Consider the following 27,782-nt stretch of genomic DNA (forward strand, 5'->3'; position numbering starts at 1 on the left):
GCCAGAGGGCCCAGAAGCACAGTTCCACAGGCCTTAAATAGTGCTCTGCTGATTAACAATTAGCTGGGCCCTGAGCAGCATCCAATCAGCGCAGAGGAGGTGGAGCCTAGGCAAAACAAACAGTTAGTAGGGAGAAGAGACATCCTCCTGGGGGATGTAACACAAGAATACATCTGTGGATGAGATAAAGACAGGTGTAACCGGGCAGATAATAGGAGCAGAGGTAGTGAAGGTAGATACATCAAGCAGAGCCATGGATGGAGTACAACAGAGGTGAAGAAGAGAGTGAAGGCAGCGTGGAGTGGGTGGAGACAAGTGTGAGTGGTGGTTTGTGACAGAAGGATAACAGCAAGAGTGAAAGGGAAGGTTTAGAAGAGGGTAGTGAGACCTGCTGTGATTATGATGGTGGTGGAAAAATAAGACAGCTGGAGGTAGTGGAGTTTAAGATGCTTTTGAAGATTTCCACTGGGAATGGCCTGAACGGACAGGATTAGAAATGAATACATCAGAATGACATTTTAGATCAAGTGCTTTGGAGACAAAGTTAAAGGGGCAAGGTTGAGGTGGTTTGGGCATGTGCAGAGGATGGATAGTGGATATGCTGGACAAAAGATGTTGAAGATGGAGCTGCCAGGAAGGAGGAAAAGTGGAAGACCACAGAAGAGGTTCATGGATGTAGTGAAGAAGGACATTGCTTGTTCATGCTTGTTCAAGCCAGAAACTTGCTATGAGGTGCTCACCGCTGCATGATTGAAGTTCGTAAGAATACAAACTTCTTTCCCAGAAAATGCCCTTGAAAATTGTGCAGATGACAAGTGTTTTACTCATCCCTTAACACCTCAGATACCTAAAAACAATCAGTGAATGCAGCTCTGAAACAACCCTTATTAAAATTGTTCTTCAACTACATTTGTAGGTGTTTTGACCATGACCATGAAGAATATATGGTTTTTTATGCCAAGAACTATTATGGTGCTTTACAAATAATGAAGAAATGTATGTGGAAAACATAAAGCTGCTGTTTTTTCATAGTATTTTGACTCTTAAACTTTCAGTAACAAGAACTAAGAGGAAAAAATAAATATCTGAACTATAAATTAGATGAAAATCAGTGTTTGTTTCAATTTCATGAAATATTTTACCTGTTTTGCAAGTTTTTATATTGCCAGTGGTATCACACTATCTCCCTCTTATTACAGCATGGTATTTTTCCAGAGATGAAATGTAAAGGGTTATCCAAGTTACACGTGTTGTAATGGTCCTCAGGGAGAAAAGTGCAGCTTGAGGGGATTTCAGGTCTTGACCGATCATACTGCAGTTGTGTGATAAATTCTAAACCCAGCAACCAAACACCAAAAAATTGAATTTCTCTACAGGGTGTATTATCAACTTGGAGATAAAACACTTCAAGCTTCAGCAAAAGATTCAATTTAAGGCAGGCTGAGAACAAATGTGTGTAATACTGGTCTGGAGCAATGCGACCTACAATCTTGTGCTCCCTAACCACCATGATCACCCAGACCAGCTTTTTTTCTGAAAAGGCATTGGAGTTCATCTTTGGTGTGACGATGCTGGTTTATCAGTTTGTGTGTCATATTGTAGAAAAGTTGTGTGCTTTTTTTCATGTGAGCTGAAAGAAGGACTCTAATGATTGCCTGTCTGGCTGACTGATGAAGTCTCAAAAGTTCTGCAGCCAGTGATGTTTTTGGACTCAAGGTCAAGTCAAGTTTAACTTTATGGTGCAAATGGATGTTAATGTTAGTAGTAAGATTTTGGCTGGAAACATTCTTCAGATTTTGGTCGATATTGACATGATAGCATCACACAGTTGCTGCAGACAGATGCACATCCATTGTGTGAATCTCCTGCTCCATCATCATCCCTAAGCTGCTCTGTTGCACTGAGATCTGGTGACTATGGAGGTCATTTGAGTACAGTGATCTCGTATTCATGTTCTTGGAACCAGTTTTAGATGATTTGAGCTTTGTGACATAACACATTATTCTGCTGGGAACCGCCATCATTAGATGGGTGCATTGTGGTTATAAAGGGATAGAGATGAACAGCAGCAACAATGGGGTACACTGAATGGTGAGCTTGTGCGATTTTAAGACTTAGTTTCCTATTTTTAGTTGACAGTAGTAGCACCCAGTTTGGTTGTCTGTGGCTCATGTGTTGAGCTGAGCATTTAGAAATGTTTTCTGGAGCACCTCACTGGATATTTTCTCTTCTTCAGACCATTCTCTGTAAACCCTAGAAATGGTTTTGTGGGAAAATCTCAGACCTGCCCATCTGGTTTGCTCTGTCAGCGGTCTGCCTCTATATCACCGAAGTAGGGCGGCATTACCATAATACATCAACACAAAACTTGCCTTACTATCAAAGCACAAGTAAAGAAATGAAATGAGTAAATGATAGATGATGATGTTTTCTAAAGAACCAGTTCGGAAACTGTTAGTGCAAATGAATGAATCGCTTGTTACCTCTGAGTGTCTCAAAACCACAGTTACGCATTCATAACTACTCTCTTTGTGCTTGTTTAAGTGGTGAAACATCATATCAAATAGTTACAAATTAATTCCAGATTAATGGAGTAACACAAGAATGACAACTGATGGCGGAGTAATCAATAATAAATGAGCAGTGGTATACTGGTATATTTTGAATCAACGTTAATCAGGCAAAAGCAATTTACGGATAGTTTTAAACTAATTATTACCTAGTAAATCTTGATATAATGTTCTATATATTTTTTTATGAAAGTTTTTTTCAAGGTCAGCTTTGACCTTAGGTGCTAACATTGAAGGCCAAGGTCAAATTGTTAGTCAACCTAGGTACTTATGTCCCCCAAGGCCTAGAATATTGTTGTGAAGTTTAAAGGTGATCCATAAAAATGTGGGTAATATAAAGTTTTTACTGATTTTCACATTTGGTTCTGTTCCAAGATTCAGTTGGAGATCATAGTCCTTCTACTACAATAAAATGCTCAATGAAGCGAACAATATCAGAGCCATTTGCTTTAAAGTAAAGCCATTTCAATAGGTGCAGTCACAGCCATGTTTAAAGAGTACAAAGTACAACTATGAGGAAATCTGGAGGGAACAAAGAGCTCTCTATAGAGGCACTTAATCACCTTTGCTTTTTGGAATCTATCAGACAGAAAGTCCAACATCCAGGCATAATATTGGGTTTTATTCAGGCTTTCCCACTATGACAGGAGATAGTCACCATAACAGCCTTCATTTGTGACCGCAGGCCTAATTGGAGTCCATATTTTAACTCCAGCTCCCCTCAATTACCCTGCACTGTGAAGATTTAACAGTTCAAGCCAAAAGTTCTGCTTCAGTACTTTCCTCTACAACTTTTTGGAAAGCATTCAATCTCTGCTGTTAGCTAGAGAAAACCTAGTAGCTTTTGTGTTTCAGCCCTGAGGAAACCTGAGCTGGAATTGCTGAAGAGGCAGGGGAAGATCGAGAACATCAAATTATCTGCAGAGAAGATTTTTTTAAGAGCACTTATTTTAATGTCTCCTTGGGGAAGCTGGCTGTAAAGTAAAACTAAGTAGTTGTTGTGAATGTGGCTCCTGTTGTGGTTTAGTGAAGGTGTGAAGCGATTGTGCGCACAGACAGACACCACACAGGGAGAGAGACAGAATTTATAGAACGATGTATAAATGTCCTCTGTCATGACATCAAGGTTTTTTTTTTGTTAGGTTTGATGCTCATATAAAAAAATTCTATTATAGCGGTGACAGTGCAGTGAGGTTTTCTGGTCTCTGTGCAGCAGGTTGCAGTGGGTGTGGATGTGATCTTCGCTGCCTTGCTGTTGCAGTGACTGGATCCTAACCTCATTTTACAGGAAACCTGTCCCCCCACAGACTGACAATATTTTCTGCAAGCAGCATTTACTCCAAGCAGTTCTCTAGCTGACCACCGCTGTTGTTTATAGATCAGTGATGGCCCTCATAAACCTCTAGAGGAGGGAAAGAAGCTTAACATGGCTTTGCGTTCATGCAGTATTGGTTTAAAACTTTACTATACAGCTTATAGCTAGAAGGAATCCAACCTGAACATGTTGTCTTTTTCTCTGTCACTCTCAGTTTATGTAGTGTCCCTCTAACAACGCTCGCCAACATTCATAGACAGAGCTCAGTTTTATTTACAATATCAAATATCACAGTGTTTTGGAGTCAGCTCTTAAAGAGTAACTTAACACCTGGCAGAGAGTACGGTTAGTACTTGGCACTAAGCTATTCAGATGAAAGTTTCTGGCCTGAGCAGAAATCTGTTCCAAGTATGACTCCTCTCAACCGTGAAAGCACTTTGAATATTAATACCAGTTCTCTCATACCAGATTTAAAGCATGTTGTTGTGCTGACAGAGTGTTTTTTTTTTCTCTCTTGTAGAAAAAAAGGTAATCTTGGTGAAAATGTCTGAGATACCTATGTTAATTTGATGCCAGAGCCAAAGAAAAAGGGGTTGTAGCATTTCCTGTCAATCATTGTTTGTATTTTGTAGTTTATTAAAGTGCCTAAACTAGCTTCAATCAGGCGTAAGTTAAATGCTCTCTAAAAAAGATTATGTCATCAACCAGCTAATTGCAATAATTTACACAAGCAAGAAATCAACTGTTAAGTTGAAAAAGGTCTAATCAATTATATTATTCATCCTATTTAAAGAGTAGGTGGGCAGTTAAGCTTGATTTATAGTAATGTGATAATTCTGTTGCAACCTATGCTGTAGCACGATGCACAACTTTCCAGAAAAGTAACAATATGTCAAGGCAACAGCTGTGATTAGACTTCTTGTTCTTAACATGTCTTGGTAATAAAGTAAATTGATTAGCACAAAGATAATTTCTCTGTTTAAGAAAATGTAATAGATGGTGTATTTCAACGTAAAGCACAATGTTAATAACTAGTGCTGTTTCAGTGTTAACACAGTTTTCTTGTTTCATAGCTTTGAAAATTAGTGAATAGATTTGAGGATTTAAGTCATCAGTGATTCCAATTGTTTAAAATCTGTTACCACTAAGGTTGAGCTAAGCTTTAAAGCTTTCACATGAACTTAACGGGATCGTCCACCCCAAAATCAATTTTACATGTCCGAGATTTGTGTTTTAGTCTTTTAATTTGACCCACACAGGGTCAAAGGTATACATACAGGTTCAAATATATAGCTACACTTGAACCTTTTAAAAAGTGCCACTGAAGGATGTATAATGTACAGGGGTTTCTTTATTGGTCTTTTAACCAATAAAGAAAACCCTGGTCCAAAATCAATACCCTAAGCTCAACTGAAGTTTGCAGCTTTCCACTCAGAGAAGCCAAAAGTTTTATGTTCATTAGAGACAAAGAGCTACCTGGCCACAATGACAAGAGCTATGCTGAGAGGGTTAAAGATGAGGCTTTATAACCAAAGAACACTGTTCATCTGTTAAGCATCATACAAGTGGCAGCAGCATCCTCCGGGGTTGTTTTGCTGACAGTGGTGCTGGTATATGGGCCAAAGTGGATAGAATAACGAAGAAGCAGCACTAATTCTTCATCCTCACTTCAAATCAGCAGCTAGATGGTTGAAACTTGTACATAGTTGGGTGCCCTAGCATGAAAATGATCCCAAAGATTTAACTGATCTTAACTGTTTTTCTACCCAGAAGAGTAGTTAAATATCCAGTCAGAATGATGCCAGAATTATGAGTGTATGTAAACTTCTTACCAGAACTGTATGTGTACCTTCTCTTCAGTTAATTAAAGGGCACTCACGTTGTGGTGCTTAAAATTCCACAAAAGTACATGTGAAAAACAACAGTGTTTTTGGAAATCATTCACGGCTTACTCCAAAAGTCAACATAGTAACCAGTTTCATGTGAACTTCATTAACTATAACTGTGCAAAAGGATTACCTGTGATGAGAGGGTCGTAACAAAGTAGATTTAAAATCCTGATTACACCCACTCGGCTGTAATGTCAACTAGCTGCATGTTTCCTTTGGTTTGCAAGTGAATTTCAGCATAAAGAAAATTGTGGTAAGATGACATGAAAAGAGACACTGATGCTGTTCAGTTTTCCAACAGATTTATTTTTATTTCTTTTTTTTTGTGGTGCTGTTATATTATAGTCAAGATAAGCTAGACGTCTTAAAAACACACATCTAATCACACTGGAATACAGGTGGATAAATGGCACCAGAGGAAAAATTACATTTGTGCATTTGATTCCTGAGGTGAAGTGCCCTTTAAGGGGTCTGAACCAACATATATCAATGCAAAAAATTCCCCTTTAAGCATGAAGCAAAATGAAAATCAATAAAATATAGTTTCATATTACAATACTGCTTCATATTTATGGCTACTGACCCTATGAAAAAAGATAAAAGTTACACTGTGTTTTCCTAGATCTCATTTGCATAAAAATAGTTTGTAGTGTAAGCTCTTCTGCTGGTGCAATGCAGTTTTCAATTTTATGAATCCCCAGTGTCCAATTCAGTGTTTCCTTTTTGAAATAAATTAGATTTGCCATTGCTTGGATGATATGAACATCCCTGCATTTTACTTGAATGACAGAACAATATTACATTTTGTACCATTTCTTTTCCCCACAGAGACTTGTTGGTCTGCTGCCCTCTATTAATAGATATTTAGAGGCAAATATATTAAAATCATTTGCTTATTGCTGCCAGTGAATTAGTGGATTTTTTTTATTAAATATATATCCTCTTGGGGCCATCACTATGATTGGTGTTTCTTGCAGCACTCCTTCTAAATCTGCATATTTCTGGCGTTGTGATTCACGATAAATGTTCTCGGTTTTAGCAGCATATAAATGGACCAAAGTCTAATCTCTTAGCAGTTTCTTGTAACTCTGTGTCCGTGTCTTTTTGCAAGTTAAACCTGGCAGTTTCAAGATGAAGGAATTTTAAATGCTGTGGTTCTGTGGCTCGTTGCTGTTTTGATCACTTCATTTGGTTGATGTCTGTCTCCCACACAGCCACCCACATCACTGATCAGTGTGACGAGCCTCAATAAGAAGGATGATTGTTCTCTGCTTTCAAAGGCAGTGTCGGATTGTGTGTGGGCTACTGTATAGCCTTACATACACAGATTGTGTTGCACATAATGAGTTGATTATCTGGTGTTTTCCAGCTGGATAAGGCCAGAATGAATCGGCATTATGCAGGAGCCTGTTCGACATCTGGCTAAAGAACTGGAGCTGAAGAACAAATATCCTTGCCATTGCTCACAGCCAGAGGAGTTAAAGTGCTGAGCATCTCAGTTTGGTAGCTGTCAGACAGGCAGATGTTTGCAGGGAAGAACACAGGAAGCAAACAAGAGGAAGCCCATCATAAAATACTGATTCCTTATAGCTGATCTTTGAAGCATTAAAAACAGTGAGCAAGAAATATAATTCTTTATCTTGAGTTTCCAGTGTCACACAAGTATCAAGAAAACTTCAAGACTCTACTCAGTTTTTTTTTTGGCTGAGTAGTAGTAGTAGTAGTAGTAGTAGTAGTAGTCTATTACCCTTGAAGGTCATCTTCCTATCACCCTCTGGACCTCTTTCAGGCTTTCCATAGGTCTGTTCTGTCCTCTTATGCTTATGGGTCAGTGATGCACACTTTCTTTCAGTTTGTCAAACAACAACTTAAATTTCATTTTGGGTAAGTGGACAATGGGAAACGAAAATTGTCCGGGTGTATCTCAGAAAGCTCTTTGAGTTTAATGCATGATGTCCTGCAGTTTATGTTGTTTACCCGTTTTTTTCTGTGTCAGAGCTCTCAGAGCACTACTTTAAAACTTTAAATCAACAATATGACCCTAGGGAACACATTCAGGCTAGACAACCTTGTGAATGTCCAAAGAATAAAAGAAATAAATAGTTATGTGATGTGTACGTCTGAGGTTGGAAAATCAGAAGTGTTTGACTTAAAACTGCCGGTTAGAACCTCAGCACGGGCAACGGTCAGTTTGACAGAAGAGTTGATGTTTGCTCTTCAAGTTTAAGGTCCACAGTGAAATCACAAATGTGTAAGTGCAAAAGGAATTTCTCCAGAGAAATCTGAAAATAGCAGGAATCCTGGTCAACAGATACATAACAACAATCCAATTTAAACCTTTTTTCTTGCCTCCCTGTATCTTTTAAACAAATAAAATGTGTGAGACAGTGGTGTGGTTTTACATCTAAAATTACTGTACAAAATGATTAATGTCTGAATCAGCAGTAAGATCAACAGTGGTTTTATGTCACAATGACTATTTCTTTGTTTTATTCTCTTCTGATAGCACTGTGATAAAAAGCCATACAATTTGTATAAACAAATGTAGGTTATACACTTAAAAATTAGAAAATATAGTCAAGTTCTAACCTAAACAGTGTCTTCAAGTAGTGTGAGTAATGTGTATGTTTTTAAAATTTGATGTTTAAAATTAAAAGCCTATATTTAAACCTACATTTAGTACATTGTTCAGCACTTTTTTTGTACATTTTGTCTTTTTTCCTTTTTATTCTCACTTGTCGATCTGACCTTTTCATTTAATTAACCTATTCCTCCCTTGCACTCCTGGTCTAAAAAAAAACAAACAAAAAAAACAACTTATGGGGCTATTTTTCAAAACTGCATGGCAAGTTCATTCAACCAATCGAGAAATCATTTACTGTTTTCTGACTAAGGGGATGTAGGATTTGTTGCATTTGATTTATGTTCCAACAAGTTTGGTGACAGTTATTTAATTATTGTAAATTTGTCAGAGTTTCATGGAGTTTTGCAAATCGCAGTCTGGACTGATGTGAATGCATTTTTCCCAAATGTCTTTCATAAAAGTCTAAGGTTATTCACGGTACTGTGGAACAATATTCAAGGACTTAAAGGGTTACTTAACTATATAAACTTGGGTAAACTTAAATGATTTAGCAGCCTTGAACAACCAGGCTTAAAGAAGTAAAGCTAAAGCACATAATCTAAAAAACATATTGGGCCAAAGGTTTCAATAAATTCTGCAAGTGCAACAACAATAAACTGGACTGAACGAGTGGGAAAAAGTTGAAATATATGTCAAAACTAAATTAAGTGATACACAGCTATTTAAGTTTCAGATGGAAGACCCCCTATGTCATTGATAAGACAGCACAAGATTTAAATATCCTAAATGTCAAAACCATTTGAACTGATAACAAAATCAAGATCTTTGGTCTATTTGGAGACGATTTTAAAATACCCTTTACCAGTTACAACTCAAAATATAAGACTTTGGGTTATTTCTTTTAGCTTCGCAACACTGAAAAAATAAACCACGCGGCTGAGCTAAAGTAAAACAAAATGCAAAAAAGCTCACTGTGTTGTATTTTTAATGCGTTCTTTCTTTCTCTGTGCATATCCAGGCAGGAGCGGGCTTGAACCCCCTTGGGTCAAACTGGAGGTAGACGTTGTGCGGATTAGTAAAATGAGCATTGATGTTTTCTGCTTGAGGATGATTGTTAGCGCTCTGGAGCAAAAACAACCATCGCTGGAGCCTCATTATCCTGCTTACTGCTACGTGCTTTGAACGGCTAAATAAGTTGGCTCATACTGAGAGGCACTGAACTTTGGGTTTGTGGGGCTTATAGAGCTCTGAAGTGCAAGACCTTCTGTTTGCTGAGGTGATGGATGGAGCTCATCGGTATTCAGGGTCCCCAGCTCAGTCACGGACTCTGTGGGCACTTTCTATTCAGTAAAGAAGTGGACAGTGCAGGTGAATGAGCCACTCTGTCTCTGGTATTAGTCTGTCATTTCAGGGGTGATAAAATGTATTTGCCTTATACCCTCCAGAGATTTTTTCAAAATTTCCTTTAATGTTTTTTAATGCGGTCAAACTGACCATTTGTCACATTGGTGCAACGATAAAGTTGGCACTGTATGAATTGATGGATAGTGCAGACGCTGAGTGATGGGTGTCCAGGAGGTTTTTGACTGAACTGAAAGGATATTTCCCATCACTCAGAGTTCAATACATGATTCCTTCTTTTTTCTGCCAGGAGATATTTCACTTTGCTGAAGATTGAAGAATCATCTTTTCTGTGTAAATTTATAATACGTTGATCAGGAATAATGTTTTTGTGGTGATCTGAATGCCTAAAAGCATTATTATATATATATATTTTTAGTCTAACACGCTTAAATGTGAAGCTTACACAAAGACAGGAGGTGTTTTCAGGAAGGTGCAGCAGTTTAATATTCAGAAAGGCTCTCTGTCCAACACAGCCAGGGTCAGTGTTGAGGTTCGTTGGCTACAGAGGCCAGCAGGTATTCAACATTTAGCTCCATTTTCCTCTGAGCTGTCTGTGTTTGTGCTCCACTAGTCACACTGTCAGGGACATCGGCTTTTAAATGCCACAGCTCCGCCGAGGAAAAGTGGCCCTGTGTTTTAAAACTCCACTGCTCTCTCTCGACTGTTTCCTCAGCGAGGCTGTGCTCTCACCACACATTATCTCCTCAGGGATTACAGCACTCCGCGTTGGAGAGCCGTCCCTCTCATCTCACCTCTTCAGACTACTGTAATTCACCTGCTTTTCATACTGAGAGCTCCCCCACCACCCACAGTTACCAGTGTCGGTAAGGGCAAAGCCTGGAGGAATAAAGACTATCAGGAGGAACTTCAGAGGACAAAAGAGCTGGACGCCTTCTGATGATTGTTGAGTAGCTGGATGGCATTTAAAATGCTAGAATTAAATATGTATGAGCCTCTGCTCCACTCTGGTAACTATAAAGTGCAGTATAACTGTGTTATATGGTCTGATGTTTAATGATAACTGCTGCAACACACTGTACTAAACAGAGTTCAGACTCGGTTAATACCCAATAATTTTACAATCAAATTACAGTGCCACTGAGGCCAAGCTGAAGGCTTTCTAATGTTAACAAGCAGCTGGACCAAATATTCATAGACATTTATCCCTCCACGTGGATATACACTCACCAACTACTTCATTAGGTACACCTGTTCAGCTGCTTGCTGGTGCAAATATCTATCAGCCAATCACATGGCAGCATCTCAGTGCATTTAGCTATATAGACATGGTGAAGATGAAGTATTGATGTTCAAACTGGGCATCAGAATGGGAAAGAAACGTGATAGAAGTGACTTGCATGGTTGTTGGTGACTTACAGACTAGTCTGAGTATTTCAGAAACTCCTGATCCTCTGGGATTTTTCCACACAATCATCTTTAGAGTTTAAAGAGAATAGTCTGACAAAAAGACAATATCCATTGATCAGCAATTCTCCATTCTGCCTTGTATCAAAAGTTCACTGTCTTAGTGCCAACTAAGCATCATTTAAATGCTACAGCCTACCTCAGTATTGTTTCTTAGCTTGTTGATGCCTTTGTTCACATCTTCTGATGGCTGCTTCCAGAAGGATAAAATGCCATATCACAAACCTCAAAATATGTCAAACTGATTTCTTGAACATGAGGTCACTGAGTTCATCGTACTTAAATAACCTCCATAGTCACTAGATCTGAATCCAGTAGAGCACGTCGCGATGCGGTGGAATAGGAGATTCACATTATGGATGTACAAGCGACAAATTTGCAGCAGTGTCAGTCTGGACCAAAGTCTGTGAGGAATGTTTGCAGGACCTTGTTGAATCTCTGCCACAAGGACTTAAACAAGCTCTGAAGCCAAAGGGGGTCCAACCCAGCACTAGCAAGGTGTACCTAATAAATTGACTGTATAATTATAAGCTTTAATTCTTAGCTTCCCAGCTGTATTGTGAAACGTGTCTATCACAACACTACACAAGAATTAGTATTTATTTGTATGCCTTTGCACGCCATCCTTTTTTTTTTTTTTTTTCATTTTGTATCAGTTCCTTTAGGAAATATCAGACTTTTAATCTGTGAAATGACTCATTATGTTTAGCTGCTCTTTAACTTTATCTACAAACTGTTGCTGGGTGGATAGCATAGCAAAGTGTACAGATCTTTCTAGCTGAAAGCAGCTTTCTGCTGTGCTTGGAATTAAGGCTGATGATAGTCTTTATATTTTTATTAAAGCAAACAAACGATTGAATTTTTAACAGTAGCTGCCCACTGTATTGCTTTTCACTGTACATTGCAGTGCTTTTTATGTTACAGGCAAATACTCACTCCTGTCCTAAGGAGGATTAAAATAGTATCAGCACATAAAATTGGCGGACAGAAATTGCTACATGCAGGTACTGGATGTGCTGCAGGAGACAGAGCTAATGCATAAGTAATGGTGAAGAAGCCCTTTGATCAAATATTCTTGATATATATGTTTTAGTATACTCACCACTCCAAGCACTTTACACTAGGGCTGCCACAAACGATTATTTTGATAGTTGTCTAGTCACCGATTATTTTTGCGATTAGTCGACTAATCAGATCATTCATCCATTGGACGTACAACGTACAGCTTATTGCACCAGCGTGCGTCTGCTCTTATATAACTATCATTAGCTTACAGCTTTAAATGTTTAAGGTATGTGCTAACTAAAAATAAAGACAAGATGATAGTTTATTAAATTTTAATGAAATTTGCAGATTGTTTCGGTGAAGTTTAATAAACTCAGCCGTCTGCTCCTTGCTATCTAAAATATAACAGGACACCGGAGTATATTCTCGAGCATCTCACACTTCTGATAATCATTTGTCTGCTTGACGTTTATTCAGCTGTGTAAAAACTATAACTTTAATCTCAGCCAAACCGATTTACTCAGGAACAAATAAAATACTGAAAAAAGCCAAACAATAACATTTTTAAGTTATCTAAGTGACTTATACATCATGTTTAACCTGAGTAGCGAAAGACAGCGGTGGGTTTGAAAACGATGTGCCGGGAGTCCGGTGTTCTCACCGGCTCTAGTGAGCCTTGAACCCCGGCTAGCTATCGAGCTGGTGGGTAACAGACGTCTCCGAAAACATCGGAGCACTTTTGAAAATATGTGGTGTCTTCATAAACTGAGCAGATATTTGAGGTTTACACAGTTACATTCTCACCTGAAAATATGTTAAACGTTTATTTTGTGACCCAGAAGGAATAATAAGAGTAATCTTAAAACTAACTAGCTGCCGCCATTGTTGGAAACTGACTGTTTCAGTCCGTTATTACACTCTTAAATCCTACTGCTTATTCCTGTGTCTTTTGGGATCTTGCAAAGCTTCAAACGACGCGTCGACTATTAAATTAGTCGTCGACGATTTTGATAGTCGACGTAATCGTGACTAGTCGACTAATCGTGGCAGCCCTACTTTACACTGTCACAAACTGTGATGGATGTGTCAGCTGTTGCTTTTGGCACTTATTATCTTGTCCAGGGTCACTCTGACATGAAGACTGAAGTATTGTAGCTTGAGATTGAAGCATTGACCTTCTTATTAGTGGGCAACCCACTCTACCACCTGAGTCACAGCTACCCCTCAGGGTTCCTATGTGAGACCGTATTGGACAAGACTGTTGACTGTTTCTGTATTCTCTTTAACAGAAGTGTAAAATGGTAAATCCTCAACTGACTTGTGGTGTGTTTGGAATTACAGCTGTTGCTCATTGCATTTGTGTTTGTGAATCCTCTATCGTGTGTTGCAGTTTGGTTAAAACACCTGCCGAAGATATAGATTTAATAATATCAAAATCCAGTATTTTGAAGCATTCAAATGAGAAAAAATTACATTTAGACCATTATCTTGAGAGTGAATGCCACATTTGGGCTCTACAGTGTATTTAATTGTGTATCCAAATACTTGGCATCCACAGTTACTAAGTAAATATTCCAGGATTTCAGGGTTCAGTTTGTGAATCGTCAGTGCTTTAAAATTTAAAATCCTGCTCTTTTCTAAACTGATACAAAATTTTCTTTAACTACAGGTAAGTAGGCCAATATTGTTGTTGGCTCTAGCTACAAATTTCATTTGAAAAGAGCTGCTGTAAATGGAATGGTATTCCTCTTTGAAATTATCGGGAGGCGGATGAAGACCTTGTGTTGTTGAGATGAAGTGCACTGATGTTGACAGAGTAATCGAAACTAAAGCCTTGCTGTCAGAGTTCTGGGCCCAGATCGGACTGCTGCGTGAATCATAGTAATTGGCTCTTGTCTCAGTGGTGGAGAACAACATCCATTAACGGAGAGGCTTTGGATGGAGGCGGTGATAGTTTGGCTTTAGCTTACAGTTTGCAGCTTGAGAGGAAAACTATGAATATTTATGGGGCTGGTGATCATGAATCCGTGTGTATATCTGTGGGATGTGATTATGCTGTGCAGACCAAAGACAATCAGATACAGTAAAACAAACATTCATTTGTATTCTGTCTTTACAAATGATTTCTCTATGTCATGTAGCTATAATAAATGAAAGAGAAATCTACTTTAATTTGAACAAAAAAGTGCTTGTTTTCTTTTTTTGTAGGTTTATTGGAGACTGCGAGAGAGGCTCCAATTAAAATAAGAGTAATTAATGTTAATTACTGCATAATGTTCAATATATTATGTTTTGATTGCAGGGAATCATCCATAAACTAAATATGAGAAAGATGTAAAGGTTTCCTCTGACAACACTGAATCATCCCCATCAGCATCCAGCCTATAATGACTCACTCAGGACGCCATTCATCTCCGCAACACGACATGATTGCAACGTTCATTTATCCATTGAGCCAGAATTACACCATTTACTCATCCAACTGGACATTATTACGCTGTTCATTCATCTAATATGGAGCCATTACTGCCGAAAGACCTGTTTCTACCTGGGGAACATTAAACCAGCTCCTGAATGATTAGACTCCTCTTTGACACTCATGTTGTTATATTCACAGGCTCAACACTTTAGTTGTCATTAGCGCCTCTTTAAGGCTTTAGAACGAAACAATCAAAAGCCGTCCGAATAAACTTCTTTTATCTTAAAAAAGCTGATCATTTGCAGAGACAAGGCTTTTACCTCTCAGCATCAGAGCACTCCCACCCCGCTGTTTATAACATTTCATCAGGTTTTCACTCAGGCTAAGAGATGGAGACTAATCCATTTCCAGCTGTGTCGGGTATTGTGATATTCTCATTGTGCTTTTTGCTGTTGATCTCTACTCTTTGAACCACTCAGCTTTTTTTCACTCAGATAAAAAGTTTGGATGCTTCCTTTTTTTTTTTTCCTCTTGATTTTAAAGCATAAAAAAGACATTCCTGCATCAACCTACTGTTGTGAACTACTTAACTGTGCAGCGAGGAACTGTAGCTGACATTAACCCTGCAATTCAAAGATAACACATCCACTGCTCCTCTCTGCTTACTGAGGCTAAAACGTGGCACTGAAGCCCAGTAACAGATTTCTTGAGCTAAGAGTGCTATTACTCAGGATGCGTCATAGCTGTGTTCAACTACGCTTACTTCTCTCAGACTTTTAATTTTGTTTTGTTCACTCTAGGAATATTTTGAGGAGGCTATATCTGTGTGGAGATGTTGAAACGAACGTAATTATAGACCCTCAAAAAGCACAGCAGTGGACATGCAGACATTTACATGTAAATGTCCAAATCTGAAGGACATTTATTAAACTGTATGTTTTGATGTTTCTTGACAGAGGTGTGTGACAGCGCACTGGTCTCCAATCTGCCGCCATCTTCCTTCCGAAGCTCGTCCCAGCTGTCCAGCAGCCACGCCCCGGGTTTCGCCAAACTCAACAAAAGAGAAGGTGAGAAACTGTTTCTGCTGCTTTCAAACTAAAGTACCTAACTAGTATTAAAATATATTTGATGATCTGAAACATGTAAGTGTGACAAATATGCAAAAAACTGATGCGAATGGTGTTTGTGCCTTTGGCATGGTTTGGGGAAAAAATAGGATTATGGATTAACTATTAGTTGAAAGGGTGGTACGTGCTTTTAATTTGGACCTGAATGTTTTTAACTGGGGAAAAAATGCAAGCTTGAACAACACAGCGTCTGTCTTTAGTTTAGTATGTGAGACTTACAGTAAACAAAAAGGTGCCAGTCTGATCTTAAGGAAAAAAATCTACTTCTGTAATTTGTATCTGAGCAACTGTAGGAGTACTCCGTCAACACGCTGCACGCTCTATATTAAGTGCTAAATTATTTTAGCATAAATTATAATAGAGCGTGACTCATTAAATCTGAATTTGACTTTCTACTCTGCTTGGTAGTAAAGAAATGAGCAGGCGTTGCAGTGACACTTCAGGCCGTGTATTAAAGACTGTAAGAGCTAATTTTTCATTGTTGCCCTTTGCTGGCATTTGATGTTCAAAAGCCACCCTGCTGTAATGGAACTGACATTTCTTGGTCTTTCATTAACTAGGAGACGCAAAGATGACAGAGACAAGATTTCAAAGATTTGTGAACATTTAAAACTCTTAAAACTAATGTTAAAAGTAACCTGAGACCATTTTGTATTACCCATAAAGAAGATTTTACTTACTGCTGATTGATTAAAGGCACATACATAACAGCCTGTAGACTGTTGACTTGATTTATAATACTACATTAAGTCTGTGATCCAGACTACAGCATATACAGACCTGCACCTTCTCAGAAATATAACTACACACTACAATAACCAGACTTCAGTGACAATGGCAGGTCTGTTTGGGAGTAATATGTCTTGTAAACATAGCATATTGATTAGCACAAGGATGATACCTCAGTGAAACAACATGTAATAGGCTGTAATTGTCTCTTGCTTGCTCATTATGCTAATGCAATAGCCAGTATTCTTCCAGAGTAGACATAAGCAGTTTTTCTCCAAAGCTGTGACAGTATGTAAATAGATTCAGAGTTCCTGAAGGCTTCCATCTTTCCGTGCTTCAGTAGGTGTTTTTTTTTATATATTGTGTGCTGTTTGTGTTTAAGATTTATTAGTTCCAAATCCAGTATGAACAGCTCAGTTTGCCTTGTGATTGCAGAGGAACATAGACCCAACACTACACAAGTATTATTAATGCAAATATCTACATCGCCCTATACGTTACAGATTCAACACAGTGCTGTAAATCATGCCTTACCCAGTAAGACACCGGGTGTGTCTCCAGTGCAGGTTTGTTACAGCCTTCACATGGGTTCAAAGTACATAGGAAGTGAAGCATTTAGTGTGCACTGAGCACTTTACTCTGGTAATCGACCAAGTTCTCTATCCATTCCTGTGTCTGACTTCCTGGTATCTTCATCTACTTGCTAGCACTTACCTACATAGTGCCAGCATGCACAAGCAACCCACAAGCAAGTATCGGTCAGCGTTGTCATTATTAACAAGGATTCCCTCAACGTCATGCAGAGAAGCGCAGCTTAATAGCTATTAATTAATAGCTTAATTGTTTTTTTCAGAGTATAAATGCACTATCCATTGCATCTTGCTCATGTGATGGTGTTTACACAGTTATTATCCGCGTGAGCTGAGTTTGCAACTGGAATTGTTTCAGCTGTCTTATATGTTGCACAGTATACGATTGGGTTTTTATTTCCTCGAAATCCAAGTGAAATGTCTTGTTTCCATGTTTTGTAGTTATGTTAAACAGTAGTAAAAAGAGAAGACAGAGAAGAGATAGAATGTGCCTCCAGGATTTTATATATTGAGTAATTTCTCACATAAATCCTCTCACTGCTACCATCAATATCACAGACACTTTGTGCTGTATATTTATGCAGTATATACTGTATATATTAAAAAATCTCAGTGGTACACAGGCATAAATATTCATTTCTGTACTGTGGGAAAAAATCAAGGTTGGAAGACCAAGGCAACTGTAATATTTTTAGCTCAATCTTATGCTGTGGTGAAGTGTCTATCGTGCATCTACCCACAGTTTCACTCCTCCTCCTGGAATGATCGGATTTTGGTGAAAGTTTCAGACAGTCACCTGATGGATCTTCATCAAAAGTCTGCCCATGGTCAAGGTCATGTTTGCCGTTCTCTGTTAACTTTAGTTCTCATTAGTTTGTGTAGTACTGCTAACCGATGACAAGAAAACTGGTCACTTTTCTTTTCTGCTTCACATGCTACAATAATCGGTGTGCACCTGTGAACTGTGTTTCAGATGCACCTGATTTTGGGGTCATGTTGAAAATTTGTGGCACGAGTTGTTTGTTGTCATTTTGAATATATAGGTTAAAGATTAAGTCTGAAGAAAAATGTGTATAGTTTTATTCCTCAAAATCAGTATTTTTGTTCAAACTCGTGCCCTTACCTTTATCAAGGTTGGGACAGGATCTCGCTGAGCATGTGCAGAGTCAGGTTTCGGACTCTAGCTTGTTTACTGAAATTAGATTGAAATTTGTAGTCTTACAATAATATGACAGTTGTTAGAATTGCCCCCAGCCGACCCATACATTTTAAATTTGCCAGAGAGGAGAGCATTATAGGACAAAATAACTTCCTCAGGCTGCTAGTTCATTAAATTTACATGAATATAAAAACATGATGTTGATGCTATACCCCTGCACTAAAATAATCCAGGTACAGTCAAAACACCCAGCATAAACTCTACATTCTTTAAGTAGTACAGTGTATCCACAGGGGTTGCCGTTAATGTGTGAAGGGAAATCTGTAGAAACAGATCATTTAAACACGAAAGAACTCCTGGGCTATAATGGGCAATAGAGTACCAGCTGAGATCCCACGGCAACATCTGGTTTAATGTCCTAACAAATAATTTCAAGACAGCGGTAACCTTCATGCATTTATTTTTCCTAATCTTGCTCTAGTATGTTGCCAGTAGATAAGGAAGTTCTTGGTTCGGGATCCCAGGGAGCATTCCCAGCTGTTTGCTGAGGAAATCGATGAATAAATGAATGTCTCCGACTCATTTCCATCTCTGCTGCAAACTCTGCTTCCTCTGGTTGTTCTCTAAGGAGCTGCTTCACTCTCACTTCATTTATCCACTAAGTGAACACCGATTATCAGGCTTTAAATATGACCTACACGGCACACCATAACAAGAAATCTATAATGTTTCACTCATTCAAACTTTATTGTTATTGATGAGCAGTGAAGGTCATGAACATGTCTTATATGTGATGAGATTATTCACTTTAAATGGAATAACTATAGATTACAATTCCATATTTCATGATATACCAAGTACATTTATACACCAAAAAAATGTGAATACGAGCAGAGCAGCCTCAGAACAGAAGATTGTAGTGTCTTCTTTAATCATGGGAGGTCTGTGTTCGCTGATAGCAAACCAAAACAATTTTTTTTGGCTTCCTTTAACCACTGAACCAGTTTTGAATTACAGCCTTTTGTTTGACAGAAACTGTGATCTTCAAAGATCAGTTATTTTCCCTGCCAGGGACAGTGGTGCTTTGAGCTAAAAACTGGCATATTAACATGTTCAAATACACAATGTTAATATGTTGAAGCTTAGCGGAGGATTGTCAGTGTGCATGTTCAAGTAACTACAATGAAGTTGATGCTGTTATCATTTTTGAGTGCAATTCTGTATTTTTTTTTTTAATGAGACTAATTTGTACTAAATTATAAAGTAATACATCCTCTATGTCTGTGTATAAACCTCAGTGTCGATCAAGTAGTTGCCAAAGATTTTATTATAAACGATTAAATAACTGCTGAAGCATTGCAAAGTTGTAGACCAAATAACATAAAGAAATTGTGGATCTAAGTCTCAAAGTGCTCAGACACCATAAAGTTGGCTACAAAAATCACGTTTCAGGTGGCCCAGTTTTCTTGTGAATCTAAACTTTGATTTTGTGGCAGAGGCGTGGTCCCTGGCTCAGTTGCAGGGGAAGGGTGGTGCAGTGAGCTCAAGGGGGCGGTGGCAGGGAGGCAGGTCCGGTCCGGTCTGGTCCGGTCCGGTCAGGTGGTGATGCTCTCCTAATGAAGAGTCTTCGTTTTATAGTGAAGCTGGGGACCGAAGAGGAAGGCGTATGTGCTGGAGACCAGCTGCAAAGTTGGCGAATCGGGTGTCGAACCGAAGGCAACTGCATGTGGGAAATTGCAATAAACAAAGTGATCACAATAACTGTGTGTCGGGTCGGGCTTTACAGATTTGTTTTTCAAACTTTCACTAAATACTCACAAATAGACTGAAAAATGATACTGATTGGGTTGAAGTCCAAGTTACTTTATTTCTACCCGTCAACAGATTGAGTGAGTCATCCATTCTCGCCAGTATTTCCAGTAAAAACGGAGACAATAAAGAATCATAATACAAAATACTGAAGAATTAAATAAATTACAGAGAATGTAGAATGGCAAAGTTAAGATTTGTTCATCTGGAATGAAGCTCTTTTTAAACTGTGCTGATCTGTATTTCTCCAGAAGGAAGAAAGTGGAAGTCATTATATGTAAAGGGTGAGAGAAAGTAAAACCAAACCAGCTGAGAACTTCAGGGTTCACCACTCACCTCAGTCTGGAAATATTGCACATTTATGTAAACTACAGCTTGATATTTTACTGACGCACGCAAGGAATGAATGGACTGTTTGTATATGGCTTTATACTATTCTTCACATATATGGAAGACCTAAGGAAGAACAGTCAGGGATAAATCTGATGATAATGAGGATGCTAATAGAGATCCAGAGGAACCACTCAAAGTACTTTATACTGCAAGCAAATTTGTACATAGAGCTCTTCTCCCAGCACAAGCAGATAACAGATGTCTTACCCAGGACTGGAGGAGCGAGGGTTTAAACCAATAAGTGGATGACCCTCTCTGCCTCTTCAGCCACAGCAGCCATACAACAACAAGGCAGCAACACTGGGATTTGCAAATGAAAGACAAAAAAACAAAATCCCAAAGCCATTTATAAAGGAAACAAAAATATACTTTCAAGCCAGACACTTTATGAAACAAAGCACCTTCCCTTTGCATTCACACATTCACCTGAGGACCTGACAATGTACTTGGGACTTTAACCTGATGTAGCTGATCACATTGGAGGTGTGAAGGGGACACCAGAAATGGATAAAAACCCTTTTATAGTCTATTGATTGGAGATGAATGGCCTATTAACAGAAACCTGGAGGATGAATGACTCAACTATGTCAGTTTCCCCACTGGTTACTGTTATCCTTCATTTATCTTTCCTTTCTCTGCCGCTCACTCTCTCCTTCGTCCCATTTTTCTTTCCCTTTCCATATATCTTGCCCATCCCACCTCATCCTTTCACTGAATTGCCCCTGTCCAGCTTCTGCTTCATCTGCATTACATTTTATTTTCACTGGTAAGAAGTCATTTAGCCATCTCGGTCTTCTTGCCAAATGTTAATAGCAGTCTTCATGTTTAAACATTTTCTTTCTTCTGTAGGCGCCGCTGACAGTTATCAGTGACGCCACTGCAATTATGCTGAAATTGACTTGAAAAGAATTATTGTGCCACAGTAATCATTTTCCCAAAGGGTTAGATTTGAAGGCAGAATTAAACTTTAATTGGAAGCTGTAAATTGGAACTATGTAAGAGCAGCCAACTAATCAGGTATTGATTTTCATATTCAGTTACGCTCTGCGGTTTCCAAAAAGTTGTTATTTCTGAAATAGTATTACTTAAGTATCTGTTTTTTTCCCTGCATGTAATTATATTTGCAGCAGTCTGAGTACATGTTTCTATACTGAATAATTCATAAATTCCCCAAATTTACATGATGCTGGATCTTTTGAAAGTAATCTTCTTGTTTCCATAAATTGCAAGAACAGCAATATTATCACAAAGGTCAGAACAGATTCATTAATTAGTTTGGACACCTGACACTTATCAAGTCAACTGCAAGTGTCGAAAACCCCACGAACACTTTGATTAGTTTGAAACTATTTCAGCAAATTCTGAAAATTGAGATTTTTACACTCTAAAATAAGATGTATTACTTTCTTCATGGGCTCTTTTTGTAGCATCTCATATGGATGAATCTTTCCTGCTTCTCCTGCAGAGAACCTGCAGTATTCCTCAGCCTGCTGCTGCTGTCAGTGCCGCATTGAGCCCATTGGCGTCCTGGTGGACTTTCTGTCCGACTGACATGTTATCAGGCTGCTGAAATTACCCTCCAGACTTGGTATTCTCATGCAAATGACCAGTGCTCATTCTGGGTCGGGTGCTTGTTTCAATCTGTTACATGTCTTTCCAGCTGCCTTTCTATCCCTTTAAGCTGCCTGTCTCTCTCTACCATTTCCTGTCTCACTTTTTAATTGTCTGTCTTTCAGTTCCTTTTATTTCTTCCTCTGGTCATTGCCTCTGTTCTGTTCCACTCAGTCTGCCTGCCTGTAGCTGCATGATCATGTATTAGTGCACAATTGAAGGTGAAATAGTAATTTGTTTATACTCATTCACCAACGTTGTACTTGGCAGCATCCAATATTGTTGCATAATTAATATTAGACAAAGACTGGATTCGCCCTCGGGCAGCTAATTATGAAAAACACCTCATTTTCTCTCCATTCAGTGCTGAATTGTATGTAATCCATCCATCTACCCACCCATTTTCTTAACTGCTTATCTAATTCAGGATTGTGGGGGTGTGGGACGTAACACAGAGAGACGGACAACCAGTTGCACTCCCATTCACTTCTACAGCTGTCACCAAGTGGCTTGTCTTGGACTCCAGGAGGTTCTTAGAGCATGACACACACAGTGGTGCAGTGGTTAGTACTGTCACCTCACAGCAAGCGGGTTCTGGGGTCAAATCCACCGCCTTCAGGCTTTCTGTGTGGAGTTGAGACACCAGACTGAAATGCCCTAAATGTTATCATTCAGTACCAAAGATTGGAAATGCAGGTGTAGGTTTCGTTTCTAAAATTCGAAGTGCCTTAAATCATTTCTTCTGGAATGGCCAGCAGCCGATAGATCCACTAGATCCAAAAGTTCTGCTTCTATAAGAGTCTGTGGGAAAATGGTAGTGGTGATCTAAAATTTGACCCCTAAAGGCCATCATGATAAGTCTGGGTGGGAATGAAGAAATGCACTTGGCTCTCCCAAATTTCCATCACTGAAGAGTCCTTGAGCTGCTCAGCAGCCCAAAGGTTAAACTGTTTTGGGAAGTTCCCAAGGGTGGACTTGCTAGTGTGCTAAGAGTATTCCTTGAAAAGACAACTGTCAGTAAAACTATCTGAAAAGTTGAAACAGGTGTAACGTTAATCGCTGTTTATTTGACTTTTGGAAAAATATCCAAAACAGATCTTGGCAAAATAACAATGTATGCAGCGCAGCGTGACTCTGCCCCGATTCGTCGGGCTACTTTCATAATTTCATCCTCTGTTTGGCCGTCAAGGCTGTGATATCACACTCCTGACCTCCATTAACCTTTAGCTCTTTTTGTAGGTGGTCAGATCAGGTATGCTGACAGACAGTGGGGGAGAAAGAATCCAGAACGATCTCTTTGATTTAAAGCGACAGCCGTGACACAAAGTGTTCAGACCATCTACCATCAGTTCACCTCCATTGTATTAGCTGCAGTTACTGTGACAGGGTGGACACAGTAAATCTTTGTAACGCCTCTTAGCCTCTCAGTCATTTTGCTTTAATCTCTTTCTCCTTTTCTCCACAGTCTTATCTTTATGAGCAAAGGTCAGAGTGTCTGCTCTTTTCTGTTCTGCTGTCACTGGACACGTCTGTTAGTCAAGTTCTTACCTCTGGCCTTTAAAGATCAGACTGGACCTGCCACCAGACCGGCACGGATTTCCTTTCATCGTTTAGTTTTTTTCCCATCAGTCTGCCACATTGTTCTGCATTATTTTAAAATGATAAACAAAATAAATAGTTGTTCCAACTGCTGTTTCCCATTTGAACTTCTTTATCTCAAAGAGCGAAATGTCACTGTACAGTTCAGGTTGTCAGTAGGGACAGTTTTCAAAATATTGAAAACTGCAGAATTTGCTGGAGAGTTTATGTAATTTGTCTGGCCCGGGAGCATCTTTGAATCCACTGGGAGGAACTTGTAAGCATTGCTAGGCAAACTGACATCTGAAATACCCCCCTAAACCTGCTTCCACTTTGACCCAGCTCTGCCTCCCAAAAATTGGACAGAAACATTCAAATCTGTCATGCTTGTCTCCTTCTCATTTAATATAAGTGTGCCTTGTTACAGCACATAGTAAATGCTGCACCAATGTCTTTTTTTTCTTTTTTTTGAAGGTTTATAATCTCTTTTGTGAAAATGAAGGTCTCAGGGAAAGACTATAAAAGCACAGGAGAAAATGCAAACTCCACAAAGCAAGGCCCTGCACAACTTATGCTCAGGAACCTCGTTTTGAAGGAACCAGTGAGTAACAGTGCTGCTTATGGTCTGCATTCATTCTCAGATGATGGCACAAACTGTCTGCAGAGCTGACAAGTGGAAGCAGCAAGCTAAAACTAATGGGCCAAACTGATAACATATGACTTCAAACCACCTGATATCACCTGGAAATGAGACAGTGTGATCCGTTGTTCTTTTGTTGTTTTAGGCCATGGCAAGATGCAACTATTTGTCTAGGATACTCGATGAGCCTTTAGCTGAAAGATTTTCATTTGTGATTATGTTTTGTTATGCCAAAGCTTCTGTCACTGGTTCTTACTGCTTTAATTCCTTTATTCATGATGCAGGTCGCTCTAAGCCATAATTGGCTAGGATACAGTGTTCGGTGACACAGCAGGTTTTTAAGGAAACATAATCACCAAATCTTACAAGTGGCCATCTGGAATGACACCGGTGTTCTGTAATCTGATCTTGATGGTCTAGATTTTGTCATGGGGCTGCAAGAGGAGGTCCAGCAGCTATTTAGCTTTGTGCATGCTTTTGCCTTTTAGCCTGCCTACACAGCAGCATTTTGAGAGAAAAATTGGCTCCAAGCTGATGAAAGAAAATGAGAGATGGCTGCGAGCGTGTTTATGTTCTCTACGGCTTTCTGACACGCAGCATGGGTGTGTTAGCTTGTGAGCTCAGTGGGACTCTGGTCAGCAGCCTCCTTCTTCAGAATTCGTCCATCTGGTGTTTGAGCTCTGTGTCGCTGTTTTGGCCTGAACAAACATTTTCCACACATGCAACCACACACACAAAATTGCCTCTCTTTTTCTGCTTTTAACACTTCTTTATTGTGCAGCAGCCCATTTAATCAGCTGCAGTTTATCTGTCCAGGCAGACTTCTGTCAATAACTCCCACACTTCTGCATGCATTGTGAGCAGTGTGCATGTTTTCACTAATGTGTACACACACACGTGCACACACACACACACACACACACACACATACACACACACACACACACACACACACACACACACACACACACACACACACACAACTGGGGTTTACCACTTCGGAGGACATTATATTGACTTACATTGATTTCCACCTTGGCTCAGTCTTAAAGGGGATCTGTTATGCTTTTCCATATTCTGTTCCAATGGTGTATTCTCATAATTACACATTATGAAAATTGATTATGTGCCCTGTTTCTAAACTTTCACTTGTTCAGGGCAGTTTCATGTCACACTATCAGTGTACTTTCTCTAATGCGAGGGTCGGGAATAAACTTCCTCCGAGGGGGGCTGGGTTCTCTCTTAGAGACAGGGTGAGGAGTTTGGTCATTTGGGAAGCACTCGGAGTACAGCTGATTCTCCTCAGCATTTAAAAGAGCCAGTTGAGGTGGTTCAGGTATCTGTCTCAGGATGCCTCCTAGGTGAGATATTTTCAGGCATGTCTTAGAGAACAAGGCCCTGGAGCAGACCCAGGACACAATGAAGAGGTTATAGCTCTTGGCTGGTTGGGAATACTTCTGTGACTTCCCAGATGAGTTGAGGAGGTGGCTAGGGAGAGGGAGGTCATGGATTGTCTGACTGCTGTGCCTGCAATGGATGGATGGCAATGAACCTATACCTGGACCTATAACACTCATTTCCAGTTCAGTTTTTTTTTATTGGATTCTACTGGAGTAGCTTTGCATGATTCATAGTTCAGAATGATCTCTATTCATATTATTCTGGGCCTTGGTGCAGCCGACAGTTCATCCTGTCTAAAGCAAAGTATTTTAGCTCTCTTTCTTCTCCCTTAAGCCAACTTTCTGGACTGGCTATGTAATAAGCACATAGGTGGGGCTACCTATCAGCTCAAGCGCCTGTGTGACCTCCTCTTCTCCTTGACCTTATACAGAGCTGTAGGTAGAGAAAAATGTTTTGAAATGGAGCATTTTGTGCAGTTTAACCTCTAAGCTTTTGGCTCATATGGACTGTTAGATTTACTGACCTCATTATTAGAAATTTAAATATGAACATTCACCACTGCAACCGGATATCTTTGCAGAATGAGCTCCATTTAATCAAATAAGGAATATATTAAATTTAATAGGATGAAGTGATCAGGTTTAGTGTCGCTGTCTTAAGCAGATCTTTTACAGATCTACAGTTTACACACAGACATTATCTGGAGATGGTTTTTTCATTGCTTTGAAATATTTAATGCTTTTCATGTAGGGTCTTTACCTTGAGGCAACTGTTGTTGTGTTTGGCGCTATATAAATAAAATTGAATTGAGTTGAATACTGCATCTTTTAATCTTACATGTGACCTATAAATATGCTTCTGTTCCAAAACTGAGATGAAAAAACACGAATTCTTGAAGGCCCTGTGCATCGTGACAAATTCAACTTTTTAAGTTCCTAAAGAAAGTTCTTAAAGTACGATTTATATTTGAGTATAGCTTCTGAATGGTTCTAATGATGCATACTGTGGTTCAATCAATTTTCATTATTCGGGTTTCATAGCTGAAAAGTGGGATTTTTAGCTCACAATGAAAGGTCAAGCAATGCAATTCATTCTTTTCTCCTCACCAGAACTTATTTCATCTCATCCAATCTACATGGACATCTAATACATCACTTATCTATAAATGGTGTCTTTTTTTATATTCACAACTCTCTGCAGGAGCTGGAGGCTGGTCTCCTCTCATCTCAGACAAGTATCAGTGGTTGGAGGTCGACTTAGGCGAGCGCACCAAGATCACAGCTGTTGCCACACAAGGCCGTTATGGCAGCTCGGATTGGCTGACGTCCTACCTGCTGATGTTCAGTGACACGGGACACAACTGGAAGCAGTACAGACAGGAGGACAGCATAGGGGTGAGTAGGGTTTGGCGATCTTCTCCATAGTCCTATCGTCCCCCTGTGAGATAAGTGTCCCCTCGTCCCCTTCCATCCACGAGCAGGGAAGGTAACTGAACAGGTAGTTGTTAAGGCAGCTATCAGCTTCCATAAAACATACAGTGCTGTGTGGGAAATAGAAAAATGCTACCGGCGCTACTGCTGTGAGACAGACGGAGAGAAAGACCGAGGATTGTTTTTACACTTCCAGCATGATAAGAAACAAGTTGGCTACACCAGCAGGAGAACATCATTTAGATATAATTTTGAATCGTTTAGTCTGTCATAATTAGTGCCTGTAAGTGGGCTTTTTCAATCTGTTTTTGTATATGTGGAACTCAGCTCATCTGTCTCTATTCTTCACCATGACCTCACCACACACAGCAGTCTTTTACCAACAAACACACAAAACAAAAAAGTTTCGTAGACCAGAGTGACAACAGACTAAAGTACCCTCTTCCTATTTTTGTGATGCTGACTGGTGAATGTAGCTGCTCTCCAAACCATACCTGCCAACAATCCTTTTTCCCCAGGTTTCTCCTGTGTTTCTCCCAGGAAAAATTCACAGTGACTGTTGACTCCCTGAGCCTTTCTGCCAGAGGTTTCTTCCTGTTGAAAGGGAGTTTTTCCTTCCCACTGTTGCCAAAGTGCTTGCTCACAGGGGTCCTGATTTTTGGTGTTTTCTCTGTTTTCTCTGTATTATTGTAAGGTCTCTACCT

The 27,782-nt window shown here is 39.4% G+C and overlaps 1 protein-coding gene across 1 annotated transcript in view; it reads left to right on the forward strand.

Annotated features, from left to right (window-relative positions):
• LOC134616533 (contactin-associated protein-like 4) overlaps positions 1–27,782 on the forward strand; it is a 139,975-nt gene that overhangs the window by 18,621 nt on the left and 93,572 nt on the right. Inside the window, exons 2-3 of the mRNA XM_063461394.1 lie at positions 15,568–15,678; positions 26,849–27,042. Coding sequence (XP_063317464.1) covers positions 15,568–15,678; positions 26,849–27,042 — 305 coding nt within the window. The remainder of the gene's footprint in view (positions 1–15,567; positions 15,679–26,848; positions 27,043–27,782) is intronic.

Source organism: Pelmatolapia mariae, linkage group LG18 (assembly GCF_036321145.2).
Source record: "Pelmatolapia mariae isolate MD_Pm_ZW linkage group LG18, Pm_UMD_F_2, whole genome shotgun sequence".
In the NCBI taxonomy this organism is placed as follows: Eukaryota; Metazoa; Chordata; class Actinopteri; order Cichliformes; family Cichlidae; genus Pelmatolapia; species Pelmatolapia mariae.